The sequence below is a fragment of the Vidua macroura genome, chromosome 3 (assembly GCF_024509145.1).
Source record: "Vidua macroura isolate BioBank_ID:100142 chromosome 3, ASM2450914v1, whole genome shotgun sequence".
NCBI classification, from domain to species: domain Eukaryota; kingdom Metazoa; phylum Chordata; class Aves; order Passeriformes; family Viduidae; genus Vidua; species Vidua macroura.
In genome coordinates, this window is record NC_071573.1 from 68,691,703 (window position 1) to 68,714,311 (window position 22,609).

At 38.6% G+C, this 22,609-nt stretch overlaps 1 protein-coding gene across 1 annotated transcript in view; it reads left to right on the top strand.

The window, feature by feature from the left end:
* LAMA4 (laminin subunit alpha 4) overlaps positions 1 to 22,609 on the top strand; it is a 96,229-nt gene that overhangs the window by 59,638 nt on the left and 13,982 nt on the right. The window contains exons 18-29 of the mRNA XM_053974038.1: positions 3,765 to 3,904; positions 5,093 to 5,266; positions 6,288 to 6,430; positions 6,776 to 6,938; positions 9,035 to 9,168; positions 10,355 to 10,526; positions 12,604 to 12,735; positions 13,751 to 13,893; positions 17,185 to 17,320; positions 18,759 to 18,896; positions 20,439 to 20,572; positions 21,812 to 21,976. Coding sequence (XP_053830013.1) covers positions 3,765 to 3,904; positions 5,093 to 5,266; positions 6,288 to 6,430; positions 6,776 to 6,938; positions 9,035 to 9,168; positions 10,355 to 10,526; positions 12,604 to 12,735; positions 13,751 to 13,893; positions 17,185 to 17,320; positions 18,759 to 18,896; positions 20,439 to 20,572; positions 21,812 to 21,976 — 1,774 coding nt within the window. The remainder of the gene's footprint in view (positions 1 to 3,764; positions 3,905 to 5,092; positions 5,267 to 6,287; positions 6,431 to 6,775; positions 6,939 to 9,034; positions 9,169 to 10,354; positions 10,527 to 12,603; positions 12,736 to 13,750; positions 13,894 to 17,184; positions 17,321 to 18,758; positions 18,897 to 20,438; positions 20,573 to 21,811; positions 21,977 to 22,609) is intronic.

Consider the following 22,609-nt stretch of genomic DNA (forward strand, 5'->3'; position numbering starts at 1 on the left):
TTCTCTCTCAGCTGGGGAATCCCAAGAGTTATGTTATTTTCAGAATTCCATGATCAATAAGACCCTTACCCCTAGTATTTTTGGTTAAGTGAGTGCTCCCAAGAACTGGTTTAGAAGTGGTTCCCTTCACAAGAAGAAATTCAGTGCTATTCAGTATCCCAATTTCTGGCTCCAGAACTGGAGGAAACTCAGATTTCTCTGAGCTTTTCATCAAAAGGGAACAGTGAACCTCTCCTTCTGGGAATGGGTAAGCTCACTGCTAGTTACTGCGCAGAGCTCCGTAAGAGTGTAGTTAATATAATAGCACTTGGATTGGATTGCATTGCTGTAAAATGTTTTTGATCACCACAGAGAAGTTTAGGCTATGGGCTCTAATTACCATGTAAAATAATGCAAATGTGGATATGATTGGCCTCCCAGGAGGGAATGGTATGATGAAAAACTTCCAAGAGAAACAGTGTGCTGTAGCTTACACATGAAGCTGCTTTTATTCACCTTTACACTTGATTTACATTTAACATTTTCCCTTGCCAGCTTAGTGGGTAGAGCAGCAACAGAGACTGCATTTGGCTCTTCATGCTCAAAATGCCAGCAGACATTCAGGATTCAAAAAAAGCTGCTCATACAAGCTTCTATACTGGAGAAAATATTTCCAGTGGCTTTTGAGGTGCTCTGTTAGAGTGAACAGAGTTAAAATGGTTATGTTCCCAAAAAGGAACAAGAATACCTCCTATGTCACATGCCTGGAAAAAATGTCTTCTCTGTGATGCTGGGTTTGCAGGTCGGGAGTCACCTTGAAAATATTTGATCATATCCAAGCTCCTGGAGGGGCTGCTGACCACCAACTAACTGTTGGAGAGATGCTAATATGCAACCTACAGCTAAGTGTGCCCTAGTACATTTGTGGAGGAAGCTTTTCCATGGCATTTTTGTTCTGAAGGCATTGATTTGTTTGTCTAAAGGTGTGATGAGGTGTTTTTGCCAGAAAGATCAGGTGAAAATAGCTGAGGAGATCAGTGCTACACAGGAGGCTGGCACAGATAGTGCTCCAGACAGATGTGATTGTGATTCACAGCCCAGGAAGACAGATGCAGACATGCCAGGCATGGTGGAGCATTCCCAGATCAGCTGTGTATTCTGCCAGGAGAGGTTGATCTGACAGGAGCAGTGCCCATCCAAGTCCAAAGGAAAGTCACTACAAATGTTCAGACAGGTGTCTGGAACACCAAAACACCCGATCTTCATGCCAATAACCCTACCAGAGGAGCTGAAGCCTCCAAGCTGGCATGTCTGCACTGCCCTTAAATAAAGCATGCACTTGGTGTTTGGAAGGTTGAGAGCATATCTTTGCTGTGCAGTTTGTCTGAGAATAGCCCATGTTGCCATTGTGCAGAAAACTGGTAGGTTTCAGCAGAGAGGGTGGCAGACAGTTTGGGAAGGAAAACATAGAAGGGGAAAGTGTCTGGAAGGTTACAGTCAGGGTATTTCCTCCTTGACAATTTCCCTTCTATTCTTTTTTGTATTTTATCACTGGGTAGGACTAGTTTTCTTTTTCTCACCTTCATCACAAAGACAAAAATCAAAATCAATGTTCTTCTGCGTTGGAGAACGCCATTATAAAGGCCAAGAGGAAGAAATTTATATTGAGATTTCATAATAGTTCTAGTAGTTACAGGTGTTAGTTTTGTGTTTACATGTTATTGTAGCATTTCAGGTTTAATACATCAAATTTCAAACAGAAAAGCCAGGTTTTAAGACAGTGAATCAAACACAATTCCAATTCAGTTGCAGATTATTAAAAAGAAATGGCTGCAATTTGCTAAATAATTTTCTGAGATTGCAGTATTTTTGCCTTAAAAATGGAAAATAGTAAAGAAAACTTCCTGATTTGGGTTTTGTTGGGGCTTTTTAAGCAGAAAATTTAACACATTTTGGCATCACCAAAATTTACTGTAATTCTTTGAGGATTCATTAAAATAAGGATATTTTAACATAGAGAAAGCTTTATATAGAACAGCTGATTACTAACTCCCACTATATAAGGCCTTTCAGGACTAAATGGAAAAAAAATGAGGGTCTAAAGTTCTATATGGCCCACTCCTAGACTGAACTTGGAAAGTAAAACACAAACGAACACAGCCAAGCAGAGACAGGACAGGACAGGCAAATACAGATTTTTCATTCTTTCCAAAAACAAGCAGACTTGTAGGACTCCATGGAATATTCTCATAGTCTGGGTTGGTATGAATGAGGCTGAGGCTTATTCAGTGTAGAGTGGAAGCACAGAAAAGTGATTGGACTCTGCTCCTCCTCCCCTGTTTTTTATACAGTCTCCTGTATCTGATGATTAGCCCCTTTACCTGCCTCCCTGCAGTCTTCATCCAGAGATGTTCAAGGCCAGGTTGGGTAGGGCTCTCAGCAATGTGGTCCAGTGCAAGGTGTCCCTGCCCACAGCAGGGGGCTTGGAACTAGGTGATCTCTTCCAACACAAGCCCTTCTATGAGTCCCAGACAAAGGTAAAAATACGACAGGAAGAACACAAGAGCAGGTGGATGTAAGTTGGCAACCCCCAAAATATAACTTAAAACCCTACAAATCTGATCTTAACCTTTACAGTGAATCCATGTCATTAAAATTAACTCTGAATGCTGGATCTTTCTTATATGCACGTAGCTTGCAGCTAAAGTCGCATTTCATTATACTCAGCTTCTTGTACCTACATTTAATTAAAGATTAAAAATGATGTGATGTGTAAATATCCTTCAAAGGGCAGCATGTCATTGGAATCTGATGTGATAAAATTGGATTATAAGTAAGGGTAGTTATTTTTCCTTCTTGATAATTTTTCTGCTTATCTTCCTGGGAAAGGACTTCTCTCACTTTGAACACTACAGAGCCCCTGCATTTCCCTTCTATAACAATGACATTTGCACATGAACCACCAGAGGACACAGCAGCAAAAGACCAAAGGTCCAGGACTCTAATTCATGGCCCCTGGCAGATGCAGGCAGGAAAGTTACTGAGGTTACCAATCACAAGGGCTGGGGCAGGTACTAAGCACAGTTTAGGTGCACATGCATCATCATCATCATCATCATCACTTAAGGCTTTCTATTGTTGTACACCACAGGCCTGTCACCACAGCATGAAATTGGCAGTGTTTCTGTCATGTGTCATGATTGTGAGCCACAAGCAAACACATCTCCTGTGCAGAGATGTTGCTGTCTGGGTGATGACCTCTGGGAGGCACACACAGCTGAAAGCTGAGGAAAACAGCCTATACATCTCCCCTACAGTGAATTTGAAGAGTTCATGAACCATAACTCTTAAATGCAGTTCCCAGGTCAGGCACAGATATCCAGTGAGATGCTGAACATATAATCCTTCTGCTCCAGTTGCTGTAGATGTAAAATTAAGCCTAACATTCATTTGTCTTGAAGGAAGAGTAAAAGGTTAAAACTATTAATGTTTGCAGAGCTCCTTGAGGAAAGTATTACAGAGGTAAGACACTACAGTATTACCTATGAGCCCTAAGAAAACATAGTGTCCTTTGTGCAAACTTATTTCCAAAAACTTTAGCAATACCAAATTCTTAGAAATCACTACCCTTTCTGAAATCACTGCGTCTCACACATCACAGTTATGACTTGGTCAGAAAGCAGGAGACAGGTAACCTAACCTCAGAGGATAGGGTGGAATATTCCTGATGCAAAACCAGTCTTTCAAAGAAGAAGAAAAATCTGTCTCTTCTTTTCTAACTGCAGTGAAGAAACTTACAGAAGTTTTCCCTCAACTCCTGGACAAAATGCGCAGAGTAGAACAGAAGGCACCAGCAAACAATATTTCTTCCAACATTCAGCGGATCAGAGAGTTAATTGCTCAAACCAGGAGTGTAGCAAGCAAGGTAAAACTTTTGGACTTTTGGGGATTTCGCTTACTAGTGTTAATAATCAAATCTTACTATAACCTCCATTTTCTTGGGCTATGCTAGAAGCCCAAACCTGGATATTGTCACCTCACCAAAATCAGATGAACAAAGCACATTGGAGGTCATTAAAATCTTTACAGTTACTATTTGCAAGCTTTTGACATTATCATAGTATTCGTGGTAGACTATTGTTACTGCAGTAGCAATTTGACAATAAAGATTTGGGCACAATGTATAAGATGGCCAAAACAACAAAACATAATTACCTATAATTTGTAGGCAAATTACCTACAAAGCTAATTACCATGAGTAATAATTATAGCAATTTAATGTAAGCTTTTCTGAGATGACAGCATTTTTTTTTTCCTTTCTTTTGAATTAATTTTCTGCAGGGTAAGAGAATCCTTGGCTCACACATACTTAATAGAGAAAAAAACACTTTCCTTACCATACATAAATAATGAGGGTTTTTTCTCTAACAAGAAAACCAAGGTCAAGTATATTTGAATTCATTCAGAGAAATAAAAAAATCCGTGCATTATTGTATGTTCACAGTGCTGGAATATAACTTGGAAAAATTATTTTGTATGTAGTGCTTGACTGTTCTTTAAAATGTATTTTGTGATTCAGGTATACTGCGTTTAAACTTGAAAACATTGCTTCAGTTACGTTGAAAGCATTTTGAACTAAAATGAACAGTTTTACAATTTTTTTAGCATCTCATAAATATCAGTGTAGATTCAATGATATAACAGGATTACTCATGAACAGAAAATGGCTGTACTACTCCCAAAGCAAAGAAATAAATTATGAGCAGAAGTTTTATAGCTGTGTAAGAATTTAATTATGTGCCATACATAGTAATATAGTTCTGATTCAACTCTGCACACATCTATCTCCCACTAAAATGTAATTTACTTTATGAATATGCTTAAGCAGAGCTCATTAGGACCTTTAATTAATTTTAAGATAACTTTCTCCATAATCTTTACAGTGTCTTTCAGGAAAGATTGTTACAAACATACAATTTTACATGCCAATATATAGGTATCAACTCCACTCTTGGAGTAAGCAAGGCTGCTGGCACAGTATTTTTACACACTTACCTTAAGTAACGACCCCAGGCAACAACACGTGTCTCACTTTGTCCATTTGCAACTGCAGGTCCAAGTCTCTATGATGTTTGAAGGCCAATCAGCTGTTGAAGTCAATCCAAAGATCAATGTGGAAGAACTGAAATCTTTCACTTCCATGAGCTTGTACATAAAGCTCCACAAAGACAACCCACAACTGGCAGCCTCTCCAGACAGATTCATTTTGTACCTCGGAAACAAAAATGTAAGCGAATAGCCCAGTTAACTTTTATGCATATATTTTTAAAAAATTAAATCAGTTTCGAATTTATTTACCCTCAGTTTTTCCTCTCACTGTTTCTTCGTATTTCAGAATTAAATGTGTCTATTCTATGACCATCATTGATTTTGTGACAAGCAAAAAGCAAGGGGTCCTGAGACCCCTGTCCTTGTGACTTGTCACCCCAAACAGTGAAGGATGCTCTCTAAAAAGCAAATTAGACTGCCTGGCAGTGTACTGCTTTGATTGTCACTGCTGCAAGCCACACTTGCTGTCTCCTCTGCCAATACCGAGGTGCTCTGAAGCAGTTAATGTCACCTGCCTGGCTTCTGTGAGATATGCTTTAATCAGTTTATGCTGTTGACAGTGTCAATTCCAAATCTCTGAGGTCACAGGCCCACAAGATAAGCAGACTTCTTTATCTGTGGCTTGTGCTGCTGTTGTACACGCTGTACACTCTTGATCACTACTTTGAAATAACTGTTCTTTAAACTGTGGTTCTGAAAAGGAAAAAAAATCACAACTCACAAGCCAGGTATCATTCTGGCAATCTGTTACTTGGGAAGGTAAAGAGCCAGGCTTTTATTTTTATGCTTTCCTAAAAAAGAATGTCTACTGAATATAAATCAAGTGAAACGCCTCTTGGCAGAATATTTAATTGCAGCATAATACTTAGGCCTTAGACTATTTCCTGCACATGGTGCTGCACACTAAATAATGATGAACAGCTTCCCATTGAACATGACTAATTCATGGTCAGCAGAGACCTCATGACCTTGAATTTACCTCAGTCAAAATGGATATAAAGTAAAATATCAGAGACTTTTTTTCTGTAGAGTTTTATGTGGTGAAAGCAACCAATTAGAGAATGAAGGTTTTGTTCCTATTTAAATAGCATTCAGTAATATTTAAAGGTGTCATTCAGTTTATCAAAGCTTACCTTTACTTATGTCCTGCATTAAATCTCTTTCAATGTTTTATCTCTAACATCTCTCTGGTATTTTAGGCAAAACATTACGTTGGTCTTGCAATTAAAAATGACAACCTTGTGTACATTTATAATCTGGGGGGCCAAGATGTGGAGATACCTCTGGATGCCAAGCCAGTCAGCACCTGGCCTTCTCACTTCAGCATCATCAAAATTGAGAGGTAAAGTGATAACATGTATTTCCCCAAAATCAAACAGTTAATAGGAAAAATCAAGCAGAAAAGGCTGTGTCAGAACTGCCGATCAGGAATTTTCAATGTCTGGTTCTACTCCTGCTGAAATAAATGGAAATTCTTCCTGCTTTTGAAGAGCCAAGACCCAAGGGGCCACAGGGAGGAAGAGATAGTGTCTGTCATGCCTCCCTTTTTCTACTTCCTGATTAGTAGTCTTCTCCAAGGATATAAAACCTTTCCTGTTTTCAGTTACCCCCTGAGTTGGAGGCTTGTTTGTTCTTTTGTAATTCTGACCAACATGAAATTCTCTTCTCTTACAATTCTTTTCTGCAGGATCGGAAGACATGGCAAAATGTTTTTAACTGTGCCCAGTCTTAGCAGCACAGCTGAAGAAAAATTCATCAAAAAGGGAGAGGTTCTTGGTCCTGGCTCCCTTTTTAATTTGGAACCTGAAAATGCTGTTTTCTATGTTGGTGGAGTGCCTCCTGGCTTCAAGGTTGGTCAGATAAATATTCTCTATTCAAAATGAAATAGTGCAAACTAACCTTGCTTGACTTCCATTTAAACACAGAAATGGTAGATAAAGAAAAAGTCCTTATTTAGTCATTTATCATCTTAGAACTCTATGTTTTAGCCATGGTGAAGATTTTTTCCTGACATATTTTGACCTGATCATCATATTTGATGATCAGGTTTCTGTGAACTGCTGTTCAGGTTTCCTGAAAAGTACTAAAAGGAAGAGTTGCTAGCTGTTAAATAGCATGCATAAACAAAGGCCTATTAGTCCAACCTAACTTGCAGGCTACCAGTATTTTTCAATGCTAATGAGTTCTTGGTACTTAGAATTTCTCTTTTACAATTGTCACAAAAATGAAAAGTAATGTATTGTTAATATTAGGATCTTGTGGGAAACGAACAAGATAGTCATTTGTTTGAATTTAAATTATCACTGGTTTAAATCTAGACTTATAACAGCATGAAAAGTTGCCTGAGCAAAATGTGTCTGAAGGCCTGTGTGAGACAGTAGCATCAGTCTAGTTCCTAATAGTCAGCATAAACTAGCACCTCACTTACCTGCTTCTGTGAACATATCAGTTCCTCTTGTGGGATTTAAAAATTGCTATGAATGATCTTGGCTGTGAAAATTGCATGGCTGAATAAAAGCACACCTAGAAAGACTTTAGAGAATCCTAAATTCTTTAAGCTAACTGTAGCAGGTTCTAAAAAATATCCTAATACTGACCCACAATCAGCTCTCCTAAAAACATAAAAACAAAGAAAGAGTAAATCAATACACGTATGCATTCCTGAGCTTGGCATCATTATGACTACTAGACACATGCCATGGCAGGAATTTTGGATTGCTGAGTCCTGGGTGCAAACTGCCTGGGAATAGGACTGAACACTGAATAACAGTTTTATACACACACGCACATACAAAAAGTCATCCAGCAAATGAACCCTCTAAGTCTGTTCCAGAGCATAGCAGAGGAAAAAGAAAAGAGGACAGTGAAGAAAAGTGGAAAGGGAAATAGGAAGAAAAGGATTCACGGTATTGTTTGATAGGCATATGGGTCCCTTCCCTCTTAGAAAAGACACCTCACATTTTTATTTATAACATAGAGTTTGATTTGTTAAAAGCTTTTTGCTTCCCTGTTACACACTTTGCAAATATGAAATGCACCACTTAACCACTAGAACTCTCATGTTTAACATAATTTCAAAGACTAGAAGAAACAAAGGAAAAAAAGAAAAAACATAATAATTTACCAAATATATCTGTGCTGCAGATGAGAATGTAATTTTACAGCTACTTATATTCTGTATTGCTGTATTACTATACTATTGTATCATAAGAAAATGAAAATAATGAGAAGATGAAGAAAAGCTACTCACAGTGATCAAACTCTGAAGTACAAGAGGTGTTATCACACCTGTTCCACAAGGCAAAATATTTTAATATAAAAAGAATGGTATAGGTCTGTTAGCTTTATTCTTTTGTATTTTCCCCCTCACCAGTGTGGCTGTTTAAATTCCATATGCAGTGACCTTTGTTAAAAGAAGTCTCTACATCCCTGCTAGCTGCTCAAAATAATACCTACTGAGGATTACCCACTGGCACAAATTTTGAATCCCTGTCTCCTGGGTTTAAAGAGCTCTCTCATTTATCTCTCTTTAATTATGGTATGGTGTTCTTTTTCTAGCTGTGAAGGATATGTATGCATTTGATATGAAATATCCACTGAGTTGTTCAAATACATTGAGTAAGCTCTGTTATTAGTCAAATCTTAGCCTTTTTCCCTGTTTCCAAGCATGCTCCCATCAAAACTACAAAAGAAGTTTTTGCTTGCAGTTGCCTTACCCGGCCTAATTCTCTCACTGTGAGACCATTTATGTGCTCCCTTTTTACTTACAGCCCAAAGGCCATACCATGGTAAGGACTGTGAAGACTATTCTCAGCAGTATCAATCTTTTCTTTTGAAAATACGAATTGCACAGGGACAAAACTGACCCCAGGCACAAATGCTCTCACAACACCCAACTAAAGAGTGCCACCTTTCTCCTTTTAACACTTCCTTGTCCTCTGCACAGCTCCCTCCTAGCCTAAACCTACCTGGCTTCATCGGCTGCCTGGAACTGGCGACCCTGAACGACGATGTGATCAGCCTGTACAACTTCAAGCACGTCTATAACATCGACACCACCACATCGCCACCTTGTGCCAGGTAGGGGACAGTCCCATCCTCACTCCATCGCTCCCGTTTCTTACAAGTGCTGGTCCTGATGGCTCATTCCTGCTCCGGATTAAAAAACTGAAAGTGGTATTGAGCTGTCCCAGGATGAACTTGGTCGTCCTTTGCTCCTAATTTTATCAACAAGTTTAATTTTTAAAATTTATTTATTTATAAATATATTTATGTATGGAAGTTTGACTCCTTATGAGTCCCTTTTAGCATGAGATGTTCTATTTGAGATTTTCCTGCTGTCTCCACTAGCTATCTCACAATCTTCTTCATGTCTTCGTAAAGGAAACTGCCACATTAGCTGGGGCTTGTTCCAGGCTCCCTCCTTACCCCACTGGCTTGCCTAGGACAGAGCTTCTCCTGACTCAAATCATGTTGCTCCAAATGATACAGCCACAGCCAGTCAGGTCTAGTAGACCTGATAACCTTTAGTGTAGTCCCACCCCCAGCTAGGAAAGCTTATACAGAACTTTCTTCCTGTCATGCACTTCAAGCCACCACAGATATTCCTTAGATGAGCCGTTCACAAACTGGGAAATGCAGCTCCTAAAGTAGAAGTTGTAGCATTCATTTAGCACAGACACAGCAGGCATTTTGCTCACACTACAGGCAGCAACAGTGCAACAGAGGCAACCCCACTCTGGAAAGAAAAGGAGAGTAATTTGCAGCATGCACTGGGAAGAAATGCAGGAAGTATTGGGATAGAGAAAATGAGCTTCCCACACCATTCCCACAGGGAGTGCAAGCTGCTGCTCTTCAGAACAGAGCATACCAGAGTCAGCTAAAGTTCTTGGAGAATTCAAATGGATTTCTCCACAAACTGGGAAAGCTCTTAACAGACATATCTGTGTATCCTTATAATGAGGAAGTGCTGTGGGCCTATCACTTTACAAGGATGAGCAAAGAATTTTCCTGAGCTCTACATATAGCACAGGATAAAAGCACAGTGTAATGATGAAGGAGTTAGATGCACCTTCAAAGTTACACATTATTTCTCGGGAAAAAAATTCCCAGAAAAAAATTGAAAGGAAGTCATCAGTATCACTATGCCAGGCAGAAGCAGAAGTTCAGAACAATCATTTCAATAAAATAGGTAAAGGCATTTAAGTTCCCCAAAATTAAAATGGATACATGCCAACTAATCCTTTCCTGCTTGTTTTTTCCATAGAGATAAGTTGGCTTTCACTCAGAGCCGGGCTGTGAGCTATTTCTTTGATGGCTCTGGCTATGCCTTGGCCAGGAACATTGAGAGAAGGGGAAAATTCAGCCAGGTGACTCGATTTGACATCGAAGTTCGAACGCCTACAGACAATGGATTGATCCTGCTGATGATTAATGGGGTGAGTTCCAAGTCCTGCTGGTACCCTTTATCCATTGGTACCACAAGTTCCCCAGTACCTAGAATATCTGGAAAATCCAAAATGTTTATGTCCTCACATTTAACTTCTGGGAAGAGGAAATACTTTGTGTTTGTCTGGTGCATGTATACATTAGGAGGGAACTGGAACTTGCTCTGCAAAGGCCTCAGGAAGCCAAGGCCCTGAGTTGGACTCTGCTTCCATCCAGAGACAGTCAGGACTTCAAACTGGTCATATCCTAGTGATGATACTTCAAGATGGATTCCAGTTAAGCCCAATTCTTGTCCCTTTATTTAAATGTGAATGCTCAATCAAAGCTATGGGAAATTTCTGTGAAGTAACTCCCAAAAAGCAGCCACTTTGTGGTAGCTGCCACTTTATAACTGTGCCTCAGGGTGTACTAGAGTTAAATATTTAAGTTACTGAAAATAGAAAGCAGCCCAAATAAAAAGACTTGATCCAAATGTCAGGAGCTTTTCTGAAGTGTGAAAGTGATGCAGTCTCTATATCCTCTGAAGACAAACATGGATTTTTTTTTTTTTTTTTTTTTTTTTTTTTTTTTTTTTTTTTTTTTTTTTTTTTGTCTTTGGGCATTTCCATATCAAGCTCACGAGTTCTGTGTGGATTACAACTTAGAAAAGCCACAGAAAACATTTTTCTATGCAGATGCAGTCCACAGACAGACACTTGTCTAGACACCTACATGTAACACTGCTTTAAGCATTTAGAAGAAAAAAAAATCCCCTGTTATTAGAAGAGCTACTCTCTAGTTTGCCTTTAGAGTAACTTCCAGAAGAGGGTTGTGGGAAGCAATTTGCTCTGCAGCATAGTGTGCTACCACTAACCTTCATTAGGAGGTTTTGACTAAGCAGCTGCTGTTAAAAGTTTAAGAGCCTTTATTGCAGAGCACTTATTTTTCTTCAAAGCAAAAGCACCTAGAGGTTTCTTGGAGATATATGCACTTTGTATTTGTCAGTGGAAACTGCAATCAAGTTGGATATCAGCTGTGGGAGACCATGCCTGCTCACAAGCACTTTTAGAAAGTCTGGTGGTCCATTATTCAATTCTGCAAAGACAGCTCATAAATATTCTGAATGTAATCCTTGCTTCATTTTCAAGTTTATGCTATTCAGTACAAACCCAAGCTGCAGTTTCATTTAGAAGTGCTAGATTAAAACCTACTCTTACTTACTTTAAGTAGTGACTTCTGAAAGCAGGCTTATTTATGTTGAAGACAACAGTTCTTGGCCTGCAGTAAGGTTTTGAGAATTGTTATTCTCATGTTTCCATTAGCCATGAACACTAGGAGAGAAGACAAAACATTGGCATTGAAAGCATTAACCCAGATGCACATTTGCAGTAAACTTGTGTTTCTGTTTCTTTATGTTTAGTTGTGGAACAAGACTAATTCTAGGGTGCAGATCTTCATTTCAAGCACTCCCTAAGGATTTTCTAAAGTGCAGCTCCTGTTTATAAAATTTAGGTCACCCAGTCACAGAACAGAAACTGTAAAGTAGGAACATTCAGAAATTCTAGAAACCAAATACATAGTAAATACACTCTAGCTATTGCTGTTATTTCAGTAAATACATCAGTGCTGATCAGGGCTGTGAAAAGACAAAATCCTGAGCGATTACAGACATTGTGATAGAACCTGCTAAAGCAGACATGGCCATTTGAGCACAACATTGCTTTTACCAGTATAATACCTTTCATTTAGGGCATGTGGTATTATTTTAACAGTGAATAGGTGTGTTTACATTAGGAATACCTTACTGGTAAAGAATAATGATATCACTGTGCTTCCAAATACTATTTCTATAAGGAAATGGTTCACCAAGTCTTTCAAAAAGTGCCACTTATAAAGCAATTATGTATGCATGTGCATATATACACATATATTATAAATATAAGCATATAGAAAATGTGTTACAATTTTGCAAATAAATATTTATTTCCCAGCATGCTTTTCCCAATGTCAGTCTCACAACATTCTTTATTAACTTTTTGCAATTGCTGCCACATAGTCCTTTTCTGACTGCTGTTTTGTTTTACACAGAGCATGTTCTTCAGCCTAGAGATGCACAATGGTTTCTTGTACCTCCGCTATGACTTTGGTTTCAGCAATGGACCCATGCTTCTCGAGGACTCCATGAAGAAGGCTAGGATTAACGATGCTAAATTTCATGAGGTACAAATGTGGTTACTATCACAGCCATTTGACCAACTATCCCAGAGGCTCCAAGCAGAAATAGTTGCTCCAATGCCCATGAAAGGTGCAAAAGGATGAGGGGCAGGTGATGATATGGTAGAACAGGCAGAAAAGTAGAGTGCATGCAAATCCTACCAGTATCAAGCAGAAGCAAGGGAAGACTGTCCCTGCCTCCTAATCAATCAGTGCTTGTAGACAGACTGTATGTATTACTAGCCAAGGACAGGACCATTCACATGGGAAAAAGTTTTATTAATTCCATATGAAATTATATCAAGGACAGTTCTCTATATCAAATATAAAACTTTCCTCAAGTAAAACCATGTCATTATGTTAACTTGGCCACCTTAGTTGTTATGCACTGCATTACAAGAATTATGGCATTTCCCATTTCATTTGAAGAGAGAGTTGATTTGGTAGCAACCTTTTTATATGCACAGTATTTTAGGGATTTGGCAGATGTAAAATATCTACTTGTATTTAGTTTCAGGGAATTTGCAGTAAGTCAATGTAACTGTGATAGTAGTAAATCCTCCCGTAGTGAGTTGCTTCTCCTGCCTTTTACTTTATGTCCATTTAAAGTCTGATTCGTGACTATAGGTCTGTTCATGTTTAAGCAGAAAATAATTAAACTTTCTATGCTTTGATAATGAAATAAGATTTTTTTAAAAGTATGCCCTATTTATTTTTAGATAAATCAAGAAAGCATTCTGAAGTTTACAGAGCTTATCTGTTTGCCACAGTGTAGAATTTGATGCATTTTCTTTATTCTTAATTGAAATATCCTGAGGATTCAGTCAACAGAAAAATAGTGACATCAAAATAAACTTCCTACTAGTATTCATTGTCAAGCCTCTCCCAATTTACAAACAAATTCTCTGTTAAATGGGAGGAACTTTTTAAACAGAAAGTATAAAGATGCAATCAATTTTGCAAGATCACCATATAAATGTTATAAAAGATTACATTTTTAAGCACATGCTTTTCTTTTCAGATTTCTATTATATATCACAATTCCAAGAAGATGATCTTGGTAGTAGACAGAAGACACATAAAAAGTGTGGACAATGAAAGAACAGCAATGCCGTTCACAGATATTTACATTGGAGGAGCACCTGCTGACATCTTGCACTCCAGGTTGGTTTACAAATGGGATCCAATCAGTATTTTCAATTAATCACCATATGTAAGTTAAGTTGTATAGCCTGTCCTTAAGGGGTAACAATAAAACAAATTCTTTGGCATCAACATCATATGAAAAAACCCTTCAGACACTCTTCTAAGTGTCTCTCAGAGCTCTTAAGTACTGAAGACTAGGCTTGATCCAACACAGTTAAAATTTACTGACACTAGTCCAGTTTTAGTAAGGGTAACAGAAACAGTTGTGTTATTCAAACAAAAAGGCATTTTCAAAGAATATGTTAACATATGATATTGGTATTGCTCCTTGCTCTGCAAAAAGTGACCAAGACCAATCGCATTTTCAAATCTAAAGATGATTTTCTTCCCATTAAGCATTTCAGTTCTGATTCGTCTCAGGCTCTCTTGGATCTAAGTCAGCTGGCTCTGTGTAGGCATGAGAAGAAAAGAAAAGGTCTCATTTTCCTGTTGTACCATTTGACAGAAATGCAGTTTAATCTCAGTAGACTGTGTAACTCTCATTTCCTGCCATAGGAATCTGCTGGACCCCAGAGTCACACTCTGAGAGCAGACTGGCTGCTTGAAAAAGAGCATGCTCTTCTGATAGGCAGTATTCATTCCCAGGGTCAGACAGCAAGGCCAGAATTTTCAAAAGGGTGCTATTTCAAGTGTCACAACTGCTTAGAGGAATACCCTCCATGTTAAAAAAAAAAAAAAAGGCAAATGTTGTGCAACAGCTTCTGGGATTTAGTGGTAAATCTCGTGAAATTTTATTCTTTATTTTGTTGTCAGAAGAAACTGCTATTGAAAATATAACTACTGAAAAATAACTATTGAAAAATAACATCTGAGATACAAAATACTTAATCTTTAACCTTTTAATATAGTGACAAACTTCACGTAAAGAAAAATTATGCCTTTCAATCCCATGTAGTTATTTGAACATGCAGGCAAAAGTAATGGGCAAGGGAGGAACAGAGTATAACTCACCTGTCCTTTCAAATAGTTCTTTACAAAGGTCTTTCATAAGGGGCTATTAAGAAAGCTAGTGGAGTGAAGAGAGAAAATGCTGCAGTGGATTGGAAAGCAGCTGGGAAAGAGAAAATGGGACACAGTAGTAACTTTTCAGTTTTCACAGTATAAAAAGTCTATGGCACATGCTCAAAGGATCTCTCTCAGGGCTGATATTAAATACGTTAATGATCTAGAAAGAAAGTACAGAAGGATGGTGAAAATTACTTTCATTAATCAAGCCTAACGAACACTGAAAAAGCCCAGAAGGACCTAGAAATTTAGGCAATCGAGCAGCTCAATGGCAGATGAGACTTGTTCACAAATATAGGATAAAAGATGAATCACATGAATTATGCATGCAGTTTTCCAAGCAGATTGTGGTTATTCTGAAAAACACCTGGAAGGTACTGTCAAAGCAGGAAAAATAACATCTCTATTAACAAGCGGTATCAGAAAAAAAAAAAGCCATAGGCATTGTAAAAATACTATCAACTATAATGTTAAAAATATATACAGATATTATTCAAGCAGAGCTGCAACTTTGTCTCTGATATTGTACTCAGCTTTCATTCTCTTGACAAGAGTAGACAGCACAAAGTATGGGCCAAATGTGGTGGCATCATTCTATTTTCATCAGGAACATAAGTTATTATCCTACTGATGATGTACTACTCTCTCTCTACTGCTACTACTATCTACTATTGATATTTATGCTTCCTCTTTGCAGACAGACTCACATTTAACCAACTTTGCAGGGCAGCAGCAGCATGGGGAAACTAGCTCTAGTCTTAGAGTAGTCTAACAGTCTTCTAAAGCAGCATATTATTCATTTCAAATGCACTTTTCTCTGTCAATTGCCTTTTTTCTCCAAATAAATGAATCTGGAAGTACCACCACACGTTATTTTGGTCCCACCTCACTCACTGCATAAAGCAGAAAGCTAAGGGTAGGTAGGAGCACTGGGAACTTAACTCTTAACTGAATTAAGAAATTAACTCAAAGCCTTTCTTTAAGTGAAAGCCTTTCTTTCATTGCTTGTTTCTAGAAAATGTTGTAGCATTTAAAACAAAGGCTTATTTGTCACATCCAGCCAGCCTGAGAGTCAATCAGAGTAAAGATTATAGTGGTTAATTGATACTCCACACTTTGGTCCAAATCCCAGTAAGGATGACAGAAGCCTTCCTGTTGGTTTTGCCTTCCTGCTGATTTCACTGAGGAGCAAATTAAGCCCCTACAGCACTCCTTCTCTCACCATATTTCAGACCTGTACATGTACATCTGCACTACTTCCTCTGATGGTCTGGTTTTGCCAATGCAAAAAAGTAGGCATTTCCAGCTCTTGATTCTTCTGCCATGCTCCCAATATCTGCCTTACCGTGAGATAACTCACAGAGAGCGAGTGCAGATAGCAGATGTCAACAGTATCATGTCACGTGAGGTGAAGAGAGTCCCACTGCTAAGGTACATCTTGCTTAAAGGACAAAGACTGCTTCCAGGCAGCCAGGTCAAAACTGTGGATTTCACACCCACTCCTTCAGTGTATTTGTTCCCTAGTTATCTCCTGGACTGGTACGCAGTAGCTCCCATGTAATTTCCTTGCCCCCGTCACTGTGATTTTATGCAACTCACTGTGATTTTATGCAAATTACTTCTTCATGCACCTTGAGAATTGTGAGGATAAATTCAATTATAATCACCCTGTGCTGTAATGTTGTGGTATCTTGGTAAGATGTGGAGTTGAAAAACTGAGACTAATGAGTAGGAGCAGTTGGGATGCACTGCTGTGCTGTCTACCTCAAGTCTGACATAAAAAGCATACTGAAAGCCCACTCACCGCTCTCATTTAAAATTATGTAAACCCACACATCAGCAAGTAGAATCTACTCTTACTTCCCTGACCTCTGTTATTAATTTTCATAAGAAATAGAGACCCATTTGCTTGCAAAGGCAATAATGAAGATTGCTATTAAAAGCAAGACAGGAAACCTAAATCAGAACTTCTCTTCAAAGCTAAAAATACTGAGATAAAAATCCATTTATTTTTACCGTAAGTAGTTATAAATACATAATATTTTCTACAATTGGTGCATCTTGACTTTACAAAACATAGTGTGGGGCTCATTAGTTATATTATAAAAAGATGCAAGAATTGGGCACTAGTGAGGCAAATGACTGAAGTTCTTCCAGGCCTTTTAGAACATTTTGGCAACAAAATCCTGTTCAGAAAGGCAAGGGCTATCTAACTGCAGTTTGTTTGGCATTGTTGTCCAACAGCATTAGTTCACATCTGGCAGGAAGTATCGGCTTTAAAGGCTGCATGAAGGGTTTCCAGTTCCAAAAGAAGGATTTCAACTTGTTGGAAGAACCAGGAACCCTGGGAATCAGCTATGGGTGCCCAGAGGATTCACTGGTAAGCATAACACCATTTGTGACATAACAGCAAATTTTGACAATGGATATAGCTGGGAGCTTGAGTTTTACTCCAGACAATGGAAAGACAGCCTTCCACCAAGGAAATGACCATGCACTCATTGACTGGCAGAGGTGAGGGGTTTGTGTGTGTCTGTAAAGCCTGCTGACATAATAACCAATTTTCACTCTGAACTATAGCACAAGGTGTTTCACTTAAAATTCTTCTCATATGTGAAATTGCAATGTGAAAGCTCAATCTGAAAAAAATTATGTACTGTATTCGGAATGGAAATATTCCAATGTAATTCATTTTTTTCTTAAAGATACAAGGAGAATCATCCTTACATTCATCCTAATACAGATGTGTGAAATGGAAAAGACAGCAAAATATTCACCCTTCAAATGAGTTCTCCCCTTAAGCCAGATCAGCTCTTCCTTTATGACACACACACACTAACTGCACCAGCATTAGTGTTGTTTTGGTTTTTTTGAGAGTTTTAAAGTTCTTCTAAAAGTTTTTTATACTTTCTGATGTTTACATATTTCTACTGATTTTTCTCACAGTGTTCTTGTAAATAATGATTGTTTTGCATTCCTCTTTGTAGGTAGAAAGAATTAATGGACTGTTAGTTTGACTAGTGTGGCTGGAGAGGTGGCAATTTCACCCTCCAATCCACTGTCATTTTAAGTTACTATATATAGTAGAGCCAGAAAATAAAACTTCTTTTATAGTTCTTTTCTTTCCCCCTTTTACATCTAGCATCTGTGTGTAAGTTATTTCGTGTCATAGTGCGACACATTAGCTCTGAGAAAATTGCCATTTAGCTTGCCACTAAGCTGGCAAATCCAGACAGTGTTTGGGGTCTTCATCCTGTGGCCATGTCTATCAAAAGCTATGCTGCAAACCTGTGAAGAGGAAGGATTGCTTGTAGAACTCATGACACCACCTCACCCTCTGTCAACACAGAAGCTATCTGCAATTTGTCCTGCCTTGGACTAGCTTAGCTCGTGAGACTCTGAGGGTTGTAGAGCACCATGTCCAATACCCTCCACCCTACCCCAGTACCCAGCACAGCACACAAAGTAATATGTGATGTGTTGGAACTGTGACTCAGTGCCACACAGCTCAGACAGGGGCATGAGCACCTCTGCTTCTATTTGTCATGCTCTTTAACAACAGCAGACTTAGGATGCGGCCAAGATCCCAGGAAGATGGGAATAATTTGACTTAGTCTAAAATTGCTACACTTTCTCAAGATTTTCCCATGATGTGAGAGAATGACTATACAAATTAGGGTAAGATATGCAGGAAAATTTGTTTTTAGAACTGAACTGGCTGCAACTGTTAAAAAAAATAGAAAGAAATAGCCTCATTCTTTGTATTATTGGAATGGTTTTTGAGCTGCATTTGTAATTTTGTTTTATTTAATACACAGATGTCCCGCAATGCATATTTCAATGGTGAGAGCTTCATTGCATCAAGCCAAAAAGTGTCTCTCTTTACTGAGTTTGAAGGAGGCTTTAATTTCCGGACATTGCAGCCCAGTGGGCTGTTGTTTTACTATTCTGAAGGAGTAAGTATCTATTTTTTACTGTTTGTTTTATTTTACCTTTTCATTTTTTTTCCCAGGAGAATACAAGGGGAATAATACAATTTCTCACTTTATGGTTTCATGATAGAGAAAGCAGTCTGCAATATAAAAGCATTCACTGGCGACCTCATTTTTACAGTTTGTATTTGATCTACAGATGAAAACCGGTAATGCTTCGACATTATTTAGATGCTGAGAAGAGAACTGGATCATATGCCTAGAATTAACATGTATCCACTTGTGCTCGCTGAAGTCCTTAGGGCAGAAATGCACAGAGCATCTTGCTGTGCTCAGCAGCAGTGCAATCCCTATTTGGACCTGCAGGTGCTACCAAAGTACAAATAATATTAAGGACCTGACATTTGCCATCCAGACAATCACCGAGAAGCAAAGTTTGTTTGAATTAGTGGCACGGCATTTTGAGCATTGCTGAGCTGACAGAAATCAGTCACAAAACTGCCTATATTCCCAGATGGCACTCAGACCTCCATGTGTGACTGGGAAAAGCTGCACTTGAGAATGGCTCCTTGCAACTATGGGAAGCCAGGCTGCTTTAAATACCCCCTCAGAAGTGTGCCACGGGCAGAAATATGGACTTGCACTCACAAAATGTTGTGTGAGACAAAGCAATCCCAAGATGCTGCAGGTTCAGACTGACATCTGCAGCGAGCATGAGCTCAGATGACAGAACATTTGCAACCACCCCCCAAATGTCTGTTCTGCTACGCTTGCAGAATATCATCAGCAGTGCAGCAGAGGAGGCTGCGTGACACCGATAACCACTTCTGAACTTTCCCGTGTTGCAGCCTGGAGTATTACCTTCAATTGAGATCAGTAACCGTGTCGGTTCCCCCACACCGTTTGCATAAATGAGGCCTCGCACACAACACTTCAGGTTTTTAACTCAACAGCTCTAATCCTATGAGGTGCCAAGTGCCCTACTTAACAAACAGAAGTTCAGCTATTTAGCACTAGGCAGAATTAGACGGAATGATTCCTGCCAGTGCACAGTGGCTGTGCTTGCTCTAATGGAACTGAGTATTCCTGCTAGTGGCACAGTGATCCCGAACGCCTGACCCAGATAGCACATCTTATCTCTGAGATAATTTTGAGTGATTGAACGGGTCTGATCATAGGGAATTAAAAAAAGAAAAAAAGTCTTGGTCTTATGACAGCAGGAATCTCGCAGCAACAGCTGCTCAATACAGTACAGCTGCTCAGTACAGTACCATACAAATGAAATGTAAACATTATACATTTGTGCTACATGGAAGGAGTTCATGTGACAGGTACATGAGACATAATCAGCACCAAAATTCTCAGATTTCAGGCTTTAAAACTGGCAAGAATATAAATTCTAATGATGTCATCTCTTGTTTTGCTTCTCAGAGTATATCTTTGTGCAAATTAAGCACAAATGTGAAACACAGACAGAAGAAAAATAAACACAACAGGAAAATTCACACAACTGTTAATTTTTCTGTGTAATACTTGCTTATGAAGATACTTTTGTCTGTATTTCAGTCAGATGTATTATCCATCTCTATGGAGAGAGGTGCTGTGGTTTTAAATGCAAGTGGAACCAAAATTCAGTCACCAGACCGAAATTACAATGATGGAAAAACCCATTTCATCATTACTTCTGTCACCCCAGAAAGGTAAAGCTGTACAGCATCTTTTATTCTCTACCTTTAGAACATAAATATTTCTTGTAAAGCACATTATGATTTAACACTCACTTTTAAAGTGATAGTTGAGTGGGGCTTTTTTTAAGTGACTCATTTTAAAATGTGATTGAACACTGATCAGCTTGGGCCTGAGTTCAAGACCATGGGAATTTTTATTAAAATGAAAACAATAGTTTTCCTGAAAGCTTAGTCCTCTTTTGTTCTCAGGTAAGAAAACAGTTTAATAACATTTAAGGCTAGCATGAGATTAATTTTTTAACAAGATTGATTCTTCTAATTTGTTAAAACAATTCCCAGTTAACCCTAAAGTAATTGAGGCATCTTCACATAAAGCATTCATCTGGGATGTACACAGTGAAACATGTTAAAAATATTTTTAGCACTGGCAGCCACAAATGTGACTAAATACAGCAGCAGGGAATAGGTCTCTCTCTGTGCTCCTTGAAAGTCTTTAAAGCTTTGGTTTATTGGTATGTTTTACTATTGTTTTTATGTTTAAATTTTTTTTAGAAAGTCACATAATCAAAGCAACTTTCTTTAAGAATCTTACCTATGAGATACAAGCATTCTTACTTTCCTAATGGAAATGAAGGTTTGTACCTATGACTTCTGGCATCCAAGAATCACAGTTTGAAAAGCTGAAGGTGTGAAAAGGTGGCTTGGAATAACTTTGGGGATTGTCATGTTTCCCTGAGTTTTCAAAACAAAATCAATGTCTGATGCTTTAGTATACTCAGTTCTTTATAAAGCCAGAGAATCATTCCTGACTTCTGCAACAATTAGTGGGTTGCAAAATCAGATTAGGTAAAAAACATTGTATAAGCTCAAACACCAATGCACTGTGATGAAAGAGAAGGAAAAAGGGATAAGGGCATAAACAATTAGCATGTGCTTGCATCTTATTTTACCCAAAACGTGGCTCTATCCCTTCATCAGCAACCCCCTAGTTTATCTTTCTTCGCTGTACAGTTTTGGACTTCACAATTAACTGCAGGATAATATTACATCCCTGGGCCTCTGTACACAGTTTTGCCAACGCACTGCTACTTGTTGCACAGCTGAAATCAAGGTTCTCTCATGCCTTTGAGCAGTACCACTGAGTGTTGTATGCACTGAGTGGAGTGGTTTGGGTGCATGTACTGTGCTGTCTGCCCACTGGCATTGACATTTCCAAAGCTAGCCTGCAAAATGGATGCTTTGCCTTTGCAGGTATGAGCTGACTGTTGATGACAAGAAACAGAGCAAGAAGAACCCAGCAAAGGACAGAGCAGGGAAAAGCCCAGACAGCATCAAGAAGTTTTATTTTGGTGGCTCTCCCCTCAGAACACAGCAAGCCAACTTCACTGGCTGCATAAGCAATGCCTACTTCACTAGGTGAGTAACATCCTCCCAAACACATTAACAGGCAGCCACTGCCCTGCCTGACAGCTTGAATAGTAGCTCATGAGAAGTGATTTATTGTCACAATAAAAATTCCTCTTTCATTCTGTGAGGCTAGACAGCATGTGTGAATAAGATTCTTACCTTATTTGCCATGGAATCTGTTGGCACAGATCTGCTAGGTTAAGATATTGTTAAGGTGGGAATAACTTGATGAAATAAGCTTTCGGTACTGCACCTGTTAATGCTGTGGGTGCAATGGATAATTTGCATAGCTGTAATTTACATTTATATTATGTAGCTCTCAAGTCTGCCTTTGAAACAAAATTATATTAAGGCATCTCACAGAAGCTGGGGAGGTTAGGACTTTGGTCATGTAAAAAATGGTCAGAATGTGTTGATCTTAATTGCTTTATGAAATGTTCTTATACAGATTTAAAAGTTGAATGTGATGCTGCAGATTGACACTCTCTGTTTATGCCAGCATGTATACAACAGGCAGATGTAGTATAGGCTGTCCTCATTACCCATACATTGATTGATTAATCTGTACTTTAATCCATGATCCAAGAATGAACAACTGCCCATTCAATATAATTTAAACTATAAATGTAAAATTCTGAGATT